Source organism: Pelecanus crispus, chromosome 1 (genome assembly GCF_030463565.1).
Source record: "Pelecanus crispus isolate bPelCri1 chromosome 1, bPelCri1.pri, whole genome shotgun sequence".
Classification (NCBI taxonomy): Eukaryota; Metazoa; Chordata; class Aves; order Pelecaniformes; family Pelecanidae; genus Pelecanus; species Pelecanus crispus.
The window spans coordinates 18,383,284-18,404,448 of record NC_134643.1 but is presented as its reverse complement, the minus strand read 5'-3'; the positions used below and the strand labels follow the sequence as shown (position 1 = coordinate 18,404,448).

Genomic DNA, 21,165 nt, shown 5'->3' with positions numbered 1-21,165 from the left:
ACAAGCTGCAGTTCTGCTCTTGGATCACTTCCTCCATATGCATTCAAAGTTGAGCTTGGAAAAGTCAAATAAAAAAGCAGACAATCTTGCAAAATAAATGTATTGATTTGGTCATCCAAAATAGTTTACCGATTGTCTTTCAACTACTGAATTTGGCTCCTTCTGTTCATGTTAGCATAGTGAATTCTGTACCACTTTCAGGCATCTGACATTTTAGTATTTCATGCCTCTAAGGAGAGCTAATATCTGCCAATCAACTCAAAGTGAGAAGACTACTGGGACTGTAGTGCATTCCTCCTAAACGTTTCATGGATTTGGAAAGACAGGAAACAAGGCTGAATTTCAGCTTGTGTTCAAGCACTGAGGGAGGTGGAAAAGCTGCACTTAGCTCACAGTCCACAAAAAAAAATGAAAAAATGCTAGTATGTACAATGAGAAATCCTTTTACTCTCATTTTAATTGTCAGCACTGACCAAGAACAAACACTTAGCTGTCAAAGAACCTCATCTATACCTAAACTGAACATAATATTTCCAATACAATATTGAGTAAAGACTCATAACAGTAAGAGCTACAATTTTTTTAAACATTCAGGATAGGGTTTAAAAGCTTTTCCCTAATTTCCCACCTCTGTTACATCAAATTCCTGTAAAAGGCTAGCCCATAATCTCTAATCCACCTAAGGTTTTCTCAGCTAACTGCAAACATGCATTACATCTCCAGAGTAGATATCCACTATTGCTAAAACACATATGAGGGCATATCTAACCAATAATCAGTAACAGGAGGGCAGCACAACACACACGGTGAAATACGCTCCACTGCAATTACCTTCCCATGCAATAACTGCTTTATATATATATTTTTATATATATCTTCCAGTTCTGGATTTCCTTCTAAATATAAAAGGAAGGCTCAAACTTTGGAAGTACATTTTCATAGAAAACACTTCTCATATTTAAGCTTTCCTCCACATACTTCTCAAACTTAAACCATTACAATGGTTCTATCCTTCATTTTCACCAGCCACTGTTCCAGATTGAGCTGGCAAACATAACTATCTTAATAGGCATTAGGCTTTCATATTGAAAAAGCAGTGCACATAGTAAAAATTTTCAATGCAAGACCTGAGTGCAAGGGAACGTAAGTATTTTTTTAAAGCAATTCTTCAGTTACATCTTACAATCACGAAAATTAGTAACAATTCTGTCTTTCTTTTAGGCATTTTCTAAATCTGAACTATTAAGTTATAATTTCAAAGGATGCTTCTTTAGAGCTATGTTTGAAGCTGACACACTTTATTCCAAAACAATTTCCAGTTATACTGCATTTAAAAAAATCAGATTATAATCTGTTTGCATGTGTGAAGAACGCTATCCTGCAAAGGAGACATATTTAACAGACTGTACTGATGTTTCAAAAAGTATCTGCAGTATCGGGGAATCTTATGAAAATTTCATACTATAGTTTAGGTTCTGGTTCTTTTCACCATCAAACAAAGCTGAAATCAGAGGGACAAAGCATCAACCCATTTTCTGGAAATGACAGTTATTCCTACAATGAGGCAAAACATTTGCAGAAAGGTTAATATGCTGATTTCTCAATGGATGCACAGATTCAAGTTGCTGCAGATGAAGCAACTAACTGTGAATTAAGTTTCTATTTTTTTAACAGTGGAAGAGGTGATGGCAAGAAAACATACAGGATTAATCATACTTTCTTGAGTCTTGGTAAACTGAGTTACAAGCAGGATGTGCCACTCATTACAACATGTAAATGGCTAATTTTGATGTTCAAAAGCTCCAGGGCCAAAGAAAGTTCAACGGTCTCAACTGCCTTGTTGCTGACATTCCTAATAAGTTCCTCCTCTGCTGTGTCGGCTGCACAATGGCGGGGAAACAGGTGAGGCTGCTCCCTTGGAGAGTATATGACTACCACAGGGAACACTGAACCTCTCACCCAAGTCTCTCTTACTATGATAATGCAGACTGCACATAGCATAAGTTCAGCTTTCATGACACAATCAGGAAAGAAAGGGAGATAGCACAATGAAGAAAAATAAATTTTGGGAAAAAAAAAAAAAAACAAAACCAACCAACCAACAGAAAAACTGCAAGAATACTTCAGCACATAGTAACTTACTTTCTCCCAGCTCATTCAGAGTAAAATATCCCTCTGAATCATATTGTTCACCCCATGGCTCAGGCTTAAAGATGATTTTTTGAACAGCTGATCACAAATCAATATAATAAGGGGTATATGATCTTATATCTCTCTACATAAAACTTTATCTGACATGAAAAAAACTTTTAATTAATGAATTTTGCAATCTGTAGTAGAATGCTGTCTAATTCTCATTTTTTTCAGTGATCAATTAATGGTAACTACCAAAGTAATTTTGTGTGTACACAGGAATTTGGACTATAATTTGGGGGTTGTTTTGTTGATTTTTTTTTTTTTTTTTTAAACAGTAATCCCTTAGCATCAGCTGAAGTTACGGTCCCACTGTAATGCTCTAAATCCAAACCCATTTGGAAACAGAATTACTTCAGAGCTCCACAACTTACTGAAAGGAACCTACTGCCATGAGTATAACATGGGAGTTTTAGAGACTGTACTAAGAGAACATTTCTTTTTGAGTGGTGTTCAGATCAATGGCTTTAACCTAGAATGCTCTCTGTGGACTTCAGCACAAAAAGAAACAGTTTTACTCTCTATGCTATGCTGCTGCAACTGATACTAACACAAATCAGATAAGAGCTCCTCGATTTACAGGCAAGTATTTCCTGAAAGAAGTCCTGAACCTCAGAACTAGGGCTCTTCTGTGTACTCCACAAGGTCCCATATCTGTTCATTAATCAAGCCATACTCCAAAGCTCCTGAACAAAAAAAAAAAGAAAAAGGCAAAGATTTAGGGTATAGGCTCCTTTTTCAGAACTGAGAAAAGAGGAAGATTATTTTGTTTGTTAATAGGATCTCCACCTGTTCAATCTTAGCCTTTTTTTTTTGCAATAAAAACTTAATTCAGTGATAGGTGGTGTTTGGAACTTGGAACAGGAGTCTTTGCCCAAGTCAAAATTAACAAATCCCTGCTAAAAGAAAACAATGCAAATCTACATTTTTTTTCTACTTGAAGATATTGATTCTGTAAGGCCTTCAATACAGTCCCCCCATAGCATTCTTGCCACTAAATTGCAGAGATACTGCTTTGATGGATGGACTGTTAGATGGATAAGGAATTAGCTGGATGGCTGCTTCGGAAGAGTTACAGTCAATGACTCAGTTCTGAGTGGAAGCCAGGAATGAGTGGTGCTCCTCAGGGGTACATACTGGGACCAGTACTGTTTAATATCTTCATCAATGGCATAGACAGTGGGATTGAGTGCACCCTCAGTGCATTTGCAGATGACACCAGGCTGAGTGGTGTAGTTGATTCATTAAGAGGGAAGGGACACCATCCAGAGGGACCTTGATAGGCCTTGAGGAGTGGGCCCATGCAAATCTCATTAAGTTCAACAAGGCCAAGTGCAAGGTCCTGCACCTGTGTTGGGGCAGTCCTCAATATCAATACAGAATGAGGGATTTATGGGTAGAGGGCAGCCCTGCAGAGAAGGCCTTGGGGGTACTAGTGGATGAAAAGCTGGACACAAGCCGGCAATGCACACTCACAGCCCAGAAAGCCAACCATATCCTGGGCTGCATCAAAAAAAAACCCATGGCCAGCAGGTCGAGGGAAGTGATTCCACCCCTCTACTCCGCTCTCATGAGACCCCACCTGGAGTACTGCATCCAGCCCTAGGATCCCCAGCACAAGAAAGACATGGACCTGCCAGAGTGCAGAGGAGAACCACAAAAAAAGATCAAAGAGCTGGAGCACCTCTGAGGAAAGGCTGAGAGTTGGGGTTGTTCAGCCTGGAGAAAAGAAGGCTCGGGTGAGACCTTATGGCACCCTTTCCATACTTAAAGGGAGCTTTTAAGAAAGGTAGAGAGGGACTTTTTAGCAGGGCCTGTAGCAACAGGACAAGGGGTAACAGTTTTAAACTGAAAGAGGGTAGGCTTAGACTGGACATAAGGAAGAAGTTTTTTATGATGTGGGCAGTAAGACACTGGAACAGGTCTCCCAGAGAGCTTGTGGATGCCCCATCTCTGGAAGCGTTCAAGGTCAGGTTGCATGGGGCTTTGAGCAACCTGATCTATTGAGAGATGTCAACCAGATGATCTCTGAAGGTCCCTTCCAACCCAAACCATTCTACAATTCTATGACACTAATTGTTGAGCATTCACTTCCAGAACATATTTCTTGCTTGAGTAGTTTTCATCAAGTATAATCAAAACATAGATGTTTAATATGTCCCAAAGAATACCAGAACCATGTAACGACGACATCATGCAATTCAGTAGCAATCTCTCTGGGAACCAGGCAAAGCTTACAATTCAAACTGCATTAATCTATACAATGCCCGAAAACTGGTATCTGATATTGTACGTTCATCAAGCAATGCTAAACAAAAACGTCTGCATTATATTGTAGTCAAGTTGGACACTGAAAAATGTATTTTTGCTTTTCCATTACCACATATTCTCATGTCTGGCTGCACAAAAAATAAATTTACACAATCCTTGGTCTTACTGTGGGAGCAAAAGAAAGCATAACTGTAAAGCCTTTCACTACAATCAAGAATTTTAAGTGTCAGGGCATCTAAAATTTTACAACTATGTATATGAGAGACACAAATGAGACTGATGCAGATATTTATTGACCTTTTCGGATCAATCAAATGGAAAAAGATACAACTAGCACAGTTCTAAATGTTATAAGGCAGATATATATGGCTTCTATATCTGCACCAATGTATCCTAAAGTGAAAATGATAAAGTTATTTGCTTTTTCCTAGCTAGACTAGAATATTACATGAAGTAACAAAAATGAACCAATGCTCACTTTAAAGGAACATGGACTTTAATACGATTAAAGTGTTTGCTCTATATTTTTCTCTAGCCATGGGTGCAAAATTAAAGTAACTGAAAAAGCATAAGATATAAATGACTCAAATTAAACCACAAGTGTTGTAATACAACACTGTTTTACTCTGGTTTGTTTGCGTGGATAATCTTGAAGGTACAGTTGAAAGAAGGGAAGGAGTTACAATTACTGTCATATTGAGTACCTTCAATATAACCCTGTACCATAACCAGTCTCTGATCATGGAATTCTTCTAACTTCCCATGATCCATTTTTGACAGATACATTTTAAGAAAAGTTTGCTAGCTATATACCCAGCATCAACAGTATAGCAAATAACTGCTACAACTTTGTTGTAACTTTTGCAACCTAAGTCTTCTTTCTAAATTTCATTTGGAAAACAAAATTAATTTCATTTCTAAAAGACCACCCTAGAATTCTATTGCAATGCACAGAGGCAACCAGCTATTGTTTTGAGATAATATGAGATTACACCCTTTGTAATTCCTGTAATTTCTTTAATAACACTTCCTATTTTTTTAAGTGTGTATTTAGCAAAAGGAGTAATTTTCCTCTAATATATAAGCTAACAACTTTATCTGCCTTTCAGAAGTTACAGTCTCAAATTACTAAGTTAATCATTCTAACTGGTACTTTGAATACTAGGAAATAGGGGCATAAAAGAGGAATGGAACCCACAAAACACTGAAAACCTGAGATCAGAGAAGGTGCAGAAAACAGAAAGGAAAAATTGGAAGAAAAGAAAAAATTTACTGAAAAAAAAATTTAAGGACTGGTCCAATACAGAGCAAACTAGATAAAAATGTCAACATTTATTATGTAATGCAATGACTACTATGTCAATCAAATATCTTTACAGAAGAAGAGAAATACATCCTCCGGAGACAAACTATGTAAAGTCCTCTCAAAACTTTTTCAAGAACCTATTATCACCTAGATTACAATGAAAAAATAATAAATTAATATCTTTCAATTGAAATAGCCCACTAAAGTAGTAATCAGAATAAATGCTGATTATTACCTGAAACCACAAGTTATGAGACCAAGCCACAGAAAATAGGAAGACAAAATACTAATCCCACAAAAAGCAACTAATATAAGGAATCGTTTATGGATATTTAGCACTGATTTCTTTCAGAAGATTTTTAATCATAAAAAAAAAAAAAAAAAAGATGTTCCAAAGCCTACCAGTAGAGTAGTGACAACTTCTTGTTTATTAGCTGAAAAGGCAAGCATGTTTTGCAGATAACAAGCTAACTAGAACAGAACAGGAATCAGGGAGGATACCTGTCAATGATAATAGTTTGAAAAGATAGATATGACTAATGGCATGTCACATGAAGCAGCAGTAGGACCCATGTTGTTCACTTTATACTATGTATTAACAAACTGGAAGAAAAATAAGCACAAACATGATCAACTACAGATAACTCAAAACTGCAGGGGGCAATGAAATTCTAAGTGACATGGATAGACTAGGAGCATAGAGATAAATCGCTATGCAGTTCAGTGCAGATAAATTAATGAGGCTGTGAACAAAATTAATCAAGTTCATTCCAATTAATGTGTTTTGTAAAGTTATTGAAAGTTTTCAATAACAGCCATTTTACAAACAGTTTTAAAGGACATAACAGATTGCTGTTACAGACTACTCTATTTATGAACCATAAAGAAAAGATAATTACTACATTGAATCAGGTTTAATATACATCTAGAATGTATAAACAACTGTAAGCACAAATAGGAAAATCCTACTTTTCAAGTTGCTGCAACAATACAGATGACCACTGTGGTGGGAAAACAAAGACACATCTAATAAGTTTTCTTTCTAAATTTTATTTCCAGACAACCATCCTAGTATTCTTTTATTACAGTACACAGAAGCAACCAGCTATTGTTATGAGATAATCTGAAATTACACTGTAATTCCTGTAAGATTACAGAATTAATTTTTGCCATCAGATTAATCAAAGGTTCAGCTATTCTTTACATGTTCTGTAAGACTTCACAACATTATCCACTACTACTATAGCAAAGGACTGGCTAAGAGACAGCACCCCACTCAGCAGCTTGTGGTGCTCTCTGCAAAGGTTTTCATTTTACAGATTTTTTTTTTAGAATGAGTAAGAGAAATAGATGAGTTTTTAAAAAGTGCAAAGAAACAGAGCTTTTGAAGCTGAATATAGGATACAGCAACATAAGTAAATTAAGATAGAAATGCTTTACCATTTTCATGGGTGCTTTTACAGGGCCTTTATTATTTTTACCAAGGTAGTATGCTAAAACTTCAATATGTTATTTTGTTCAACTTGAAATACGTTGTGATTAAGTAGAAAGAAAAGTCACCTTGACACACAGAACAACTTTACAACTTAAGAAATTAGTTGTGATTTTGAAAAATTTGATATATGTGCTCTGTTGCATAACAGTAGCATTACAATATTATGAAGCTTTATGAAATCAAGATAACACAGTACACCAAGCTTACTGTTGGTTATTTTTTGATTTTAAAGTTTCTGACATTCAATTACATACTTATTAGCTGTATGTGTGTAAAAAAGCAGAAAAATAGTTGATTTGAAGATAAAGAGGGAGTTAAGCTTTAATAAGCTATTCTTTAAATTGGTATTACAAATCTGCGTCGCTGAGGTTACAAGTATGAGACAACTTGCTTTTATAAGTCATTCTGATTTTATCAATAGTTTGCTTACGTTGTATTTGCACAGCAAACAGCTGCCTAAAACATCGTACAACACTACTTGAAAACGGAAGTCTAACAAATTTAATAGAATTAACCTTATATTGGAAACTGGAGAGACGTAGCAGTCCCTCTTAAATACATAAACAGTGATCTGTTGAAGGAAAGAGAAATTTCTTCTCAGAGACGTTCTCCCTACCCTGCTTTGTTAAAAGTCCTGTCCCCTCCTCTCCTCTTAAAGCAACCAACAGTTCACAAAAGATTCTGCAAGCACAGAGCCCACCTTCATTCAGTAACCCAAGGTCCATTACAAGACAAGGCCTGAAATGAAGTAAATCTGTCAAATTGACTGCAAGGCAAGCATAAGCACAGGCTGATTGCACAAAACAACCACCATAAACTGTTCTCCCTGAATAACCTGGCATGCAGTACCAGGAGTGGGAGGCTATGCACTCACATAGGCCCTACAGTCTACTCTGCGGTTGTCTACTAAACACAGCTGTACTGCTACCTCCAAGCCTATCCTGCTCCCTGAATTTTCACCCAGTATACCCCAATATGATCTAATTGACAGGGGTGAGTCCTCAAGTCCCTCTCCAACCAAAACTGCTCCTTACAACAGGCTCCTCCTACCAGCCCACATTTCTTGCTTTAACATGGTTCAGCTTGTTTAGCAGCTTTCATTTTGTAATTTTAACTTTATGAGATTATCTCCCCATTCTTTGCATTATATTACTCCTAGAAGGTATATTGTCAGGGCTCTTGAATACCTCTGTCCTGCAGCACAAATCATATACCTAGAAGTAATATTTCTATAGGAACTGTGGGGGTTTTTTTCATATAGCTAACTACTCTTGACATCCAATTCACGTTATACATTCCCCATTTATATTACAGGTAATAACAGCATATCAATAGTCAAATAAAATGTGCCAAATGGAAATAAGACATAATATTTGCTTCTGTTTATCATGCAGACAACAAAAATGCCTGCAGGACAGAGGAGTAAAGTGTGTTAGGAGGGCTTAAGGGAAGACTAAGAACACCTACAAGGGCAATTATAAATTACAAGAGCAAGTTTATTAGTTCAGCTCTACAAAACATTAAAAAATGAGTTAAGTGCACTTTTGAGCCATAGAAGTAGGCTCTTTACTCATAAATAAGAGTTAAGTAACCTAAAAGAATTAATTCTTTTATATTCTGAGAACTCTGGGTTTGGTTTTTTTAATTCCTTTCCTAGTTTGTGTTCTCAGATTGTGCCTTGCTCTAATAACTCTTTGTGTATGGAAGCGTCTGCTGGATAAAACTGTACACTGAAACTTTGAGAATGGTTCTGTCATTATATATTTATGTAATGTTTACCCATGGATTCATATCCCAATTGCAGACTATACCTGGTATATTAGATTTGCTCAGTGTATAATTTGATGGGGTTGATAGAACCTACCTATTTCCACAAATTCACAATATCGAACCTGTGGACCAAACCCAACTCCAAAACTTATTAGTGGACTTCAATGACTAAAATAATCTTCACTTCCAAATTTATATGCATAATCCATCTTTTTGAGATTTTTCTTGTGAAAGAAAACACTCTTTCACAACCTCTAGTTGACATAACAAGACCAACATTGCATTTTACACTGTCTCTATAGGATAATCATTATTCAAGTGTGACTGAAAGGATTTCAAGGTCATTTGTATTACTTTGTATTCTTAGTCTATGTTGATTTCTCACTGTCGTGGTTTAACCCCAGCCAGCAACTAAGCACCACGCAGCCACTCGCTCACTCCCCCTGCCCCGGTGGGATGGGGGACAGAATCGGAAGAGTAAAAGCGAGAAAACTCTTGGTTTGAGATAAGAACAGTTTAATAAGTAAAATGGTAGTAGTAATAATAACAGTAATAATAATAATATACAAAGCAAGTGATGCACAATGCAGTTGCTCACCACCCACTGACCAACACCCAGCCTGTCTCTGAGCAGCAATCGCTGCCCCCCGGCCAACTCCCCCCAGTTTATATACTCAGCACGATGTCATATGGTATGGAATAGCCCTTTGGACAGTTTGGGTCAGCTGTCCTGCCTGTGCCCCCTCCCAGCTTCTCACTGGCAGAGCATGGGAAGCTGGAAAGTCCTTGACTAGTGTAAGCAGTACTTCGCAACAACTAAAACATCAGTGTGTTATCAACATTCTTCTCATCCTAAATCCAAAGCACAGCACTATGCCTGCTACTAGGAAGAAAATTACCTCTATCCTAGCCGACACTCACATTATAAGAGAAAAGCCTTGAGTTGAAAATGTGCATGGCATTGACTTCTCACATAATCTCTTTCAACAATATGCAAGCAAAACTATATCAAGAAAAAAAGGTGAACAGAAATACTTCTGTTACTACTACTTCCAAGCAAAACCAACACTACTACATGCAGAAATGAACAGAAATATTTGCTAAAATGTCTCCAAGACTACTACCCACTAATTCAATTCATCATGACAAACAAAACCCAACTATCCGTGGATCTAACACAAAACAAACACCCACACATACCACAACATCACACACACAAAGGGAATGAGCCAGCTGCAACAGAATAGCAACCTGTCCCTTCATTACTCACTACAAATCTTAGCTTGGAGCCTGTTACCTAGTTCTACCTTAGTCCATTTTCAGTATTACTCTGAAGGAAAAAAAAATATCAAAAACAACAACAAAAAACCCCACACACAACCCACAACAGTTGTCCAGACTACTACTGTCATTAAATCAAGATCCCTTTTTAAACATAGTCTTCATTGTAACATGGAGCTAAACCAAACAACTCCCAAAAATGCATACATATGCACACACCACATTCTGATGAACTGTACATACAATCATACACATATACATGTTTGTATACATATATATGCATACATACACTTTCCCTAATACATACATATAATGTAGTCCGAGCACTACCATCACATATGATCTACTACTAATAGCTTCATGATCATCAAGAGTTTGAATGACTTCAATAAAGAGTTCATTTCTTTCACTAAGAAAAATCACGAATTATTTACAGATTTGTTAGGAAATGCTACTGGATATATCCCAGATACAAAAGTCAAAATATTTGTATCAAAAAAACCCAAACTGAACTTAAAATTTTAATTCATAGAACTTCAAATTCTGTACTCATTACAGTTTGTACAGCAAGAGAAAGAACAAGCTTCCTATAAACAGACATAGAAAAGGCATTACTTAGTGATATCTACGAGAAAGAATATTGAGAGCTTAGTAGATATGAGCAGCATACTCAAGTTTCATATTCCTATGTATATTTCTGTGTGAGATTTAGAGAGTTCAATAGGGAATAAAAACAAACCCAGTTTGTTTAAATAACATCGACTAAACTCTCACCACAGTCAGGGTGACTGCACTCCGAATAAGAGTGGAAATTTTCTTTCACTCCCAAAATATTTTACTTTAATCCCCAAGTTTGATTTACTAGGAAAGTATTCCCATCTAACTAGACAGCAAAAGTGAAATGAATAAGTTTAAATTCAACTTTGTCTTCCCTCTGACTTTGTTGTCATGGCAGAAATCTTTGTTACATGAGGTTACATTCTTAAAAGTTATATGAGTTTTCATGTCAGTCACAATCACATAGCTCACTCCAACTGTTAGATCAAAGGGAGAAAAAGTGATATTTGATTATCGCTTTCAAGCTTATACAAAATATGTAATTTGTTTTAACACCTCAGAGTTTATTCACAGTTGCATTTTATAAGAACGTGCTATAAGTCACCGAAGTGTTAAGTCTCACCTAGTTGGTATTGTTTCCATAATTCTACTTTGCTAGCATCAATCTCACAATAAGACACAGCACAGAAAGAAAGAAAGGAAAGAAAAAAAGCCACAACTTGGACCATATTATACTGAAGAAGTCTCATGACAACTACAGGGCAGGAAAGCATCAATTCAAGAACTGCAGACATGCAGTTTCTACTTCCTTCCATAAGAGCTTCCTGTAGATATCTTCCAGAATGGTCTAACTCAAAGTCAATTTTTTATTATGAATTCTTTTGACATAAACTCCTACTTTAAGTGACCAGCCAAGTTCTCCAAATGCAGTGCACTATTTGTACTTGGTCCAGATTTTCACTTGGGATACAAAGCCATTTGATTTTGTGATACCCTCTCAGCACTTGTATTTACTATTCAGCAGTTAAAATCCAGTGCACAAGGGGAACAGTCAAGTTATCTGACAATACATTTGTTTTCACATTAACACATTGTCAGCATTCACAGATGAGACACAGAACTACTGTATCAGTCCATGAACATGAAGAATGCTCACTGAGTAGACAAGCAGTAATACTTCCACACCTCATTTTTCACACTCATATTTCTAAGCATGAGAATCATTCTTATACTGCATGCTGTTCCATCAAGAGGCATTAACACTAAACACAGCTGATTATACTTTGTTTTTTCTCTAGAGATTAGTCCAGTAGGAAGAAATAATGTGAGAAAGAAAAGAACAAGAAGCCTTCTAACATCCTACATATTAGTAGGATGTATGCAAATTGCCTATTACAAGCATGAATACTACAAGCATTCAATTATATTCCATCTTTCTTTTGCAAGATCAATTCTAAATGTCAAAAGGATTAGATCCTAACGAAACCATCAGGCAGAACAGTACATCAAACAGGAAAATTTTATAGTTAAAGAATAATTTAGATGTAATTCCTAGCTCCTATAAAAAATACTCACCAAGATCTGTATTGGGGCCAGCAAGTAGCTGCTTAAATTTGTCTAATCGGGATGCTTCTCTTTCAGTTAATGCAGGAGTAACTGAAGTACTATAGTCTGCCATTCCACTCACAAAGGGAGGTGTGGAAGTTTGTGGAAGGGACTGCGATCTCTGCATGGAAGAATTTTCACTAGCATTATCTGAAGGGAAAAAGAAGCATAACAGTTACCCTCAGCTACTGAGAAGGCTACTAATAACTTGAATTTAATTTGTAAATTTAAAATAGAATTGTTTTGGAGAAATGTAAGTTCAAGTATAGCACAAGTCTGGACTTCAAATTACTTGGATTTATCAGGAGGAACACTCCCCTTCCAAGCAGTATTCCACAATTAAAACACATCAAATAGAGATTATGCTAACAGCAAGGCTAATTGATTTCTAAAATCTGTGTGGTACTGAAAGCTGTTTCTATCCCCCTTCACCATTTGCGGGGGAGGGGGGGAGGATGAACGACAGGGGGGGGACTGGGAAATCATTGAAGCCGGTTACTTTGAAGTTTATCCATAAAACACAGACCAGATCACATGAGGATGAACTTCCTAGTCCACATGCATGGTTTTCTCCAGTTTTTCAATATACTTTATACAGTAGCATTTTAATAACAATTTTTCACAATAGTAGGAATACTATTAATTGCATACATCTTGGTGCAGTTAACCATTAAAATACATTCAATAGTGAAACTTCCTTCCAAAACTGAGGATGTATTAAGGCTGAAAACAAAAAAGTTTAATTATTATTCCCTCACCCATGTATTTCTCACACACATGCTTTATGGTTTAGTATGGCATGCAGTATCTCCCTCATATCTCCCTCAAATAAATCAATATTGATTAATAATATTTTCTTGTGGTATTAAGAAAAGGTTGGGAAGGGGTTAATGTCTTAAAGGGCAAATATAGCTCTCCTCATTTGATTTTCAACATCTTTTTCATTTTTTAACATACCTGATGAACTCGATGTGTGACCTTCACTGACTGATTTAACAAGCCTATTATCACCACATGCAGTTGAAGTTAGCTCTGCAGATTCTACTTGTTTTTCTTCCTGTAGATATTCTTCCTGAAATTTATGCTGTTCCTGTAACTTGCTGTGATTCTGAATTACTTTGTGAGCTGTTTCCATGACCACTTCTGTATTTAAGTTTTCAGCAGCTATTGCTAAGAGTTCATCATCATCATCCCCAAGATCCCAAGCATCACTTGTGTTACTTTCAAATTCTTGGAAGGTGCTGACTTTCTTTAGTTTCACTGGAGTTGTAGGTGGCTTTGAACCTGTTTTTATCAAGCTGTTCAAAAACAAATAAGCAATATTTAGAGAAGTAGTAACAAAGTAAGCAAAACACTATGGATAGGGCCAAAAAACAAAAGTCCATGCTTGACATTATATAGGTAGCAAATATTTATCTCCCTCCACTCATGTTACTGCTACATCCACCCATGATAACACACAGCTGAATACATCTGTGAACAAGGGCGGGTAAAAACTGACTCTTCTTGGCTTTGAATAGAAGCTGAAAAAATCCTTCTTTCCCTTGTCTTAGAAAAACAAACAAAAAAAAGAAAAGACCAACCCCAAAGTCAAATAAAACAAATACTACTGGAAACATTTATAAGATAGACAGGACACATTGCACTTCTCCTGCTTCATGAACTTCTGTAGAGATTTCAGGCCTTTCAATGCAAGTGCTGCATACCAACACAGGAGCAGTAATCAAGTCATCAGGTCTACCCCGAAGTCATCATAAGCAATCACATAATACAATCGCTGTCATAAACAAACTAAGCCTCACCTTAAAACTTATTAGATCTATCATTCCTCCCCACTCAGGCACCCCAGCATGAATTTGCTTCAGAGCTTTGCTCTTCTCATAGGCAGGATATTTCCTCTAGTTACTAGTCTAAGTGTACCCTGATCAGCTCCTAACCTTTTGACCCTCTGCCAACACACAGTATAATAGAGATGAACCAAGTATCCCTCCCTAGCTTGGCACTTGTTCACACTTACAGTAATGCAGAGTAATCACATCTCCCTTCAGATTTCAGCTAAATAAGGCATTAAGTTGAGGGAGTTTCCCAGTCTGCTCTCAAAAAAAGTTACTGCAGTTAACTTAACTGCCCTTTCTGACCATCCCTGTCTTTCCACCTGTGCTAGTTTAACATTTTTCTGTTAAAACAAGGCAGCCAGAATTGGAAATCAGAAGTTGTTCTCTCTCAGTCTTCATACAATATCAGTAATGTTTCTGTTATGCGTTACAGAGAATATCTTTCCTAACAAGTGCTACAACACTAACATTTTCGCCCAGCTTGTCATCATTGTCTAAAACAGCAAGATCTTTCTCCTCTTCTGTCATCGTTTCAAGCAATAAGCTTCTAGTTTTTGTTACTGCGTCTCTCTTTATAACTCAACATTCTGAACCAATTCGTCGCATTCTATTTTCTTCAGTCCTCAAGGTCACACATTTCAACTGCCTTCAACTCTGTATCACCCAAAAATTAACTAGCACATGTTTACTTCTTGTGCTGTTTCAAACCTGCCCTTGAAAAAATCCACTACAAGTATGACCTCCCTCCAAGCCAATACTCTTCCTTCTAACATTATTTTGTCCCTACCGCTTTGGGCCATTCATTTCACTGGTCATACAATTTTCCCAAAAGTCTCACATACACCAATATTTTAACAGCAATGCTGGTTTCAAAGCAGCTGCAAAATCTACCAACAAACCAGAAACAACTTTGTCCTTGACAAAGCTTAAGACAAACTGTCTTTCAAAAAAAAAAAAAAAAAAAAAAAGGACAACAAAGCAAAATATAAAAGCAGAAGCTGTCAGAATGCAGCAATTTGTTAAGCACCTCAGCCATAAGGAGACAAATATCATCCACTTGCATTAGTTGTGGGTTATCAGCATGAAATTTATTTGGTTTCTAATGATGTTCAACATAATGTCGCCACTTTCATGTACATTGTGTTCTGATACCCAATAATCATGATCTAAGGAAATAAACTCTTAAATCACTGTAAAATCTATTCTACCTACTGTCTTCTCACTGACAAGCAAAATGCCCACTTTTGCCTCAAAATGGTCCACAACACAACCTGACTCTTTTCTCTTACAGACAGACAAATAAAGGCAGTCCATCAACAGAGAGATGCAGGCCAGAAAGCTGCTTACACCTGAGTTGTAAGCTTCATCTGCTAAATTAAGATTAGTATTTACCATACAATTTCCAATTCATAAGGCACTGCAAACAGATAATAAAAACTTGGCAATCTATGTTAATAAAGAACTGAACAGCTGATTTGTTGTACCTAACATGGTACACACCAGGAAGTTAGAAAAGAGAAATTGGAACAGAGAAGTCAAGATTATGACAAAAATTGAAAAAGGAAAATTAACACTAAGCTTTATAGGCAACAGGGAAGAAAAAGAGGAAAGAAGGCAGAGGAGATCCAAATGACCTGGAATATTTAAATAGTAGGTTAACTTACGTTCCATGCAATAATGGATCAAAAGGCGGATGCTGAGCTCCATACACATGTTGAATACTAAAGGAAAAGACAGACAGTTATCACAAAAATAATAAAGCATTTGGGGGTTTTCTGTGTATTAAATAATAAACAATAATAAACAGAACTGAAATGTTCCAACAGTTTTCCATTTCAAAGAATCCCACATACCACTAAAAATAATGAAGCTGAAATTGAAGTGTGTACTGAAGAATAACTTAATAAAAATCAGAGATTTACCACACAGAACCTCTTTTTGAGGCCTACACTAAACTTAGGCTGACTTATTTTCCTGACCAGGATTAAAAAAGAAAAAAAGCTAACTCCACAATAAGAATCTACACTGCTTTTAAATTCTTTCTCTTCTCTAATTTATTGTTTCTTCATTTATCTCTTGGGGGGAAAAAAAAAATCTCAAAGAAACATCTGCAAAGACTGAATGTTCTATGCACCCTTGTCACCGAAAACCCAACCAGTCAATTCTTAACTGTTACTGAAGTACAACGCTGATAAATCTAAAGAAAAATGCAGAAGATAGCATGTTAGAGAATAAAAGCCATGCGAGTATTCTCCTCTGGAGAAGAGGAGGCTGAGGGGAGACCTTATTGCTCACTACAACCACCTGAAAGGAGGCTGTAGTGAGGTGGGTGTTGGTCTCTTTTCCTAAGTACTTAGCAATAGGACAAGAGGAAATGGGCTCAAGCTGCGCCAGGGGAGGTTTAGGTTGGATATTAGGAAAAATTTCTTCACAGAAAGGGTGGTCAAGCATTGGAACAGGCTGCCCAGAGAGGTGGTGGAGTCACCATCCCTGGAAGCATTCAAAAAACAGGTACACGTGGCACTTCAGGACATGGTTTAGACTAGTCTACCCTTGATTGGTTTAGTGTGGACTTGGTAATGTAGGTTAATGGTTGGACTGGATGATCTTAAAGGTCTTTTCCAACCTAAATGATTCTATGATTTTATAAAAAACAAATGCTTTGAAATAAATAAGCTTCCAAAAACAGATTTATTCACTGCAATCTCTAACATTACAAAACAGCATGTTACTGTGTGAATAATAAAACTCTCTACAAATTGAAAGTTTACTTCCTCCTAGTTTTCAGCTATAAAATTGTTTCAGAAGTAAAAAAACTCCACAGAACACTTATCAAGATTTGCACGTGGCTTAATAATGGAAATTACTACAACAAAATTCTCTGACTGCAAGAGGAGCAAATCATATGCAACATTAACATCTACCTAAACCTGTACTAAAAACCAGATAAAAGGAGACAAACATGCTCTCCTGACAAATTAAAACCAATCTCCAGACCATAAATATAAATAAGTCCAACCTTAGTAAACCTGAGCTAGAACCAAGCCAAAAAGACTACAGTCACAACAAAAAGACTTAGAGTTATACTTACATGGGCAGTATTAACAGTAGCAAAATTAGCCCTAGAGATGACTGAGGATGGTGGTTTATAAAGTCTATCAATTTTTATGTGAATCTGTGGAAATCAAAAAGTCAGTCCACCGCCAGTCTTTCTCCGTGTCTGTATACCATACACTCCACAACCAAGTCTCGACACTCTCCTGCTCTACGTTCACATGAGCATCAGGTGTCACTTTCCATTTAAGCAGACAGAATCTGCCTTTTCCTTCAGGCACTCTATGAATGACCATGATGGGAATCCAACCAAATATAAAACAATTACAATCCTCTCCACAGCATTTAAAAAATAAATAAATAAAAAATAAAAGCACATTCATCATAGTGTCCTTGTTTTTCCATGTGCCTGCAGTTGCCTGCAAATTAATTAACTACAACTACTCACAGACCCCGTGTAATCGAGGAGGGTCAAAAGTGGTTTACCCCCAAAGAACTCAGCAAAGTTACAAAATAAGAAGTTCAGAGCGACAAGGACAGTTGGACTGAAAGAGTTCATTTGTAACTAGAGAAACAAAACCACTACCAGTTAATGCTTATGGGTAATTGAGAATGGAATAAGTTAAACAGTGAGCAGGATTGCTTTGCTGAATTCAGGCAAATGGTATGGAGCATAGAGTTACTGTTCTCTGAGAACCAAGAACATGCATCATTCTTACAAAAGAAGATAATAAACTGAATTACTCTACTGTGAGAACAGTTTAGGGATGGGAGCAGAGAAAGTTATTGTTAAATAACCACCTGAACACGCATTCCCAGCCTGACGTAAAGGTCAAAAGCATTAGTATGACTTTGGGGATGTATTCCCTGGAAAATTCTCAATGGCTTTGTAGCTCTTAGCAATGATACAACGACTGGGTCTGCTGTTCACACTTAAGGAAGAAAGTTGAGAAATTGACGGTATTTTGAAATATCAAGAACAAACTAAAATATGGCTATATGACTATAAAGTGCAGTTTCCTGCGCAGTATTTCAAAATATCACGACTTGTATCAAGTCACAAAACTTCGTAACTTGTATCACTGCTAAGAGCCACAAATACATTCTCCCATTCAAAATTTTACGGTGAATACACCTCCAAAATCACATTAACTCTTCTGACCATGACATCAGGCTGGGAACACACGTTCAGATAACTATTTAACAACTTTTCTGACACAAGTTATAACTAACGCTTACAGAGACCACCAGCGATCTTCGATCAGGCAGCTGGAGGCACGCAACGCTGAAACGCTGCTGGCACTGAGCTAACAAGAGAAGCGAGGGAGGGAGAGGCCCTACACCACCCTCCCAGCTGCGAGCAGCGGCCGACCGGACGCATTCCCCGCACAGAGCACGGGGTCGACGGGGATCCGTCCAAGTCAGCGGCCGAGGCGGCAGGAACACGGCGCTGGAGAGACAGCGACGCGGGACGGGCCCCACGGCGGCGGGGCCGGGCAGAACCGCTCCCCGCGGCCCGGCGCCACCGGGCTGGAGGCTCGCCCCGCCGCCCTGCGCTCCAGCTGGCGGCGGGACCGGCCCGCGGCCGCCGCGGGCAGCCTCCTCCCGCGGGCCCCGACCTTCCCGCGGCCCCTCTCACCTGCCCGGCAGCTTCGCGCCGCTCCGCTTCCAGAACTGCTTCCTGCCCCCCTCGCTCGCCATGGCGCCCGTCACCTCATCCCCCTCCCCGCGGCGCGGCTCGCGGCCCCGGCCCGCTTCCTCAGGCTTCACTCCCCCCCATTCCCTTCCACAGGAGCGGGACTGAGCGCCGCCATCTTGGGACCAGGAAACAACCCCGCTCCTCATTCGCCCCCCAAGGCGGCCCGGAGGTTCCGGCCAACCAGAAGTGAGAGTGCTGCCGGGTGGGCCAGATTGGGCCAATCGCAGCGAGGGAGTGTTGAGCGGTGGGTGGGGAGGGATCTTGGGGCAGGGCCCGCCGCGGGTGGCGGCTCGGGGCGTCCCTGCACTGATGGCGGCAGCGCCGCCGGGCTGTGTGCAGCCTCGCCTGCTGGGCAAGGCCGTAGTAGGGGTGGGCAGAGAGGCAGCGCGAAAGCAGCTGGCGGCGGCGGTGCCCGGCGGGCCGGCGCCGGGAGCCTTGGCCGGGCCCTGTCGTCGGGTCCTGTCGCCGCTGTGTGAGCCCAGGCTGAGACCGTCGGCGCCAGGGAGCCTCTCCCTTCCCTTCCTTGGCCTTGTGGTGTGTAAGGTGCCAGCCTGTAATGGTACAGAGACCTGCTCTTGGTTCTTGTCTGTGATTAACTAAAGTATTCCTATAAACTCAGATTTTACTTCATGGTACTTCTGGTGTGATGTTTCTAGACTTTAATCCTTTTTGATTGGCACTGGAACGCATTGCCCAGAGAGGTAGTGGAGGCCCCATCCCTAGAAAGATCCAAGGTCAGGTTGGACGGGGCTCTGAGCAACCTGATGTGGTTAAAGCTGTCCCTGCTCCCTGCAGGGGGGTTGGGCTAGATGGCCTCTAAAGGTCCCTTCCAACCCAAAGCATTCTATGATTCTATGATTTAACCATAAAGAGTAATTCAGAGTACTGTTCAGGAAGGAAATGCAAAACTTGCTGTGTCAGCGGAAGGAGACATTAAGATAAGAGGACAGATTTCAATCAAATTAGATCTAACACCGTTTTATAACGAAATACATCAGATTTTTTCCACTTATTTTTTTACAATTATTTACCCAGTTACCTTGGGGGCGGGGTTTAATCTATTTCAGCTTTAAAGTTCTCCTGAAAATTGGATGCATCCAATCATTGTATCCAGTTCATTTATTTGCTTTGAGATGATACAAGATGTCTTTATACGTGTCTGTACAGAGTTCTCAGCAATAGCAATTCGATCCAAGGATACATCACTTCGGCAAACAAAATAGGCGTGGGTTTATGTTACTCTTTGGAGTATGGCACCTGAGGGAACAGTGCTAACTTACAGAGTTTTTTGCTGCATCCTAAGACAAGACTAATTTCACATGTCAAAGATTGTTCAGGGAACATTCTGCCATAATTAACTCTAAAACTGGCATGTAGTGCAAGAGCTGACCTGCAACGCAACATTTGTTCTTTAGTATGTATTTCATGTGTAAGTTGTTTATTAAGAATAAAAAATAATGACCTTTTTTTCCTGCTTTGGGATTTACTTTAGCAGTTACTTTTGGAGGACTGACAAAACCAAAAAGTTTCGCAGATCTTGCTAGATCATGGCCCATGAGTGAAAGCTGCATGGCTCACTAATTTCAATGCTACTTATAGATAAATATGCTATGGGTAGTATCCTCTTCTCTACTTGTGTCCTTTAAATAGGACCCCTCTTACAGAGTCTGGACCTGTAAGCTTTTTGTAATGCATCATGGCCTTCATCGTGGCCTTTATCAGCACCTTTAACAGAATACACAAGAAACATAATGTAATATGAACTATGTCTGTTAGCTAAAGTGAAAATGAAACCAGCGAGGTCATGAGCGGAACTTTGCTTGGTCTTAGCTAGATAAATTTAAATTAGACCTGTTGCTGTTAGAATACAAAAGTGAGGCACTTTCGGTTGTGACAGTCAAAAAAGTGATAAATCCATAAAAGACACATTCTATCATTAGTATTAATATGGATGTTGGAACTATATTTATGTTCTTTTTATTTGTTCATTGTTGATATTTGTCAAAGGGAAACTTAATTAGTTTCAGCCTAGATAGCCTAAGCCATCTGTCATCCTTGTAAAAATTGACCTGAATCCTGAAGTAACGCCCTTTAACTT

General features: G+C 38.6%; 1 protein-coding gene across 4 annotated transcripts in view; it reads right to left on the bottom strand.

Moving 5' to 3' along the window:
• The window catches only part of TBC1D22A (TBC1 domain family member 22A), a 188,155-nt gene extending 169,086 nt beyond the window's left edge, over positions 1-19,069 (bottom strand). For 2 of the 4 annotated variants that reach the window (XM_075715631.1, XM_075715635.1), the window contains exons 1-4: positions 19,008-19,069; positions 15,979-16,035; positions 13,437-13,777; positions 12,450-12,629 (exon numbers count right to left, since the gene is read on the bottom strand). In XM_075715631.1, coding sequence (XP_075571746.1) covers positions 12,450-12,629; positions 13,437-13,777; positions 15,979-16,035; positions 19,008-19,069 — 640 coding nt within the window. The remainder of the gene's footprint in view (positions 1-12,449; positions 12,630-13,436; positions 13,778-15,978; positions 16,036-19,007) is intronic. The other 2 variants (XM_075715642.1, XM_075715646.1) reach the window with 2 other exon arrangements.
• Positions 19,070-21,165: the final 2,096 nt, after the last annotated feature.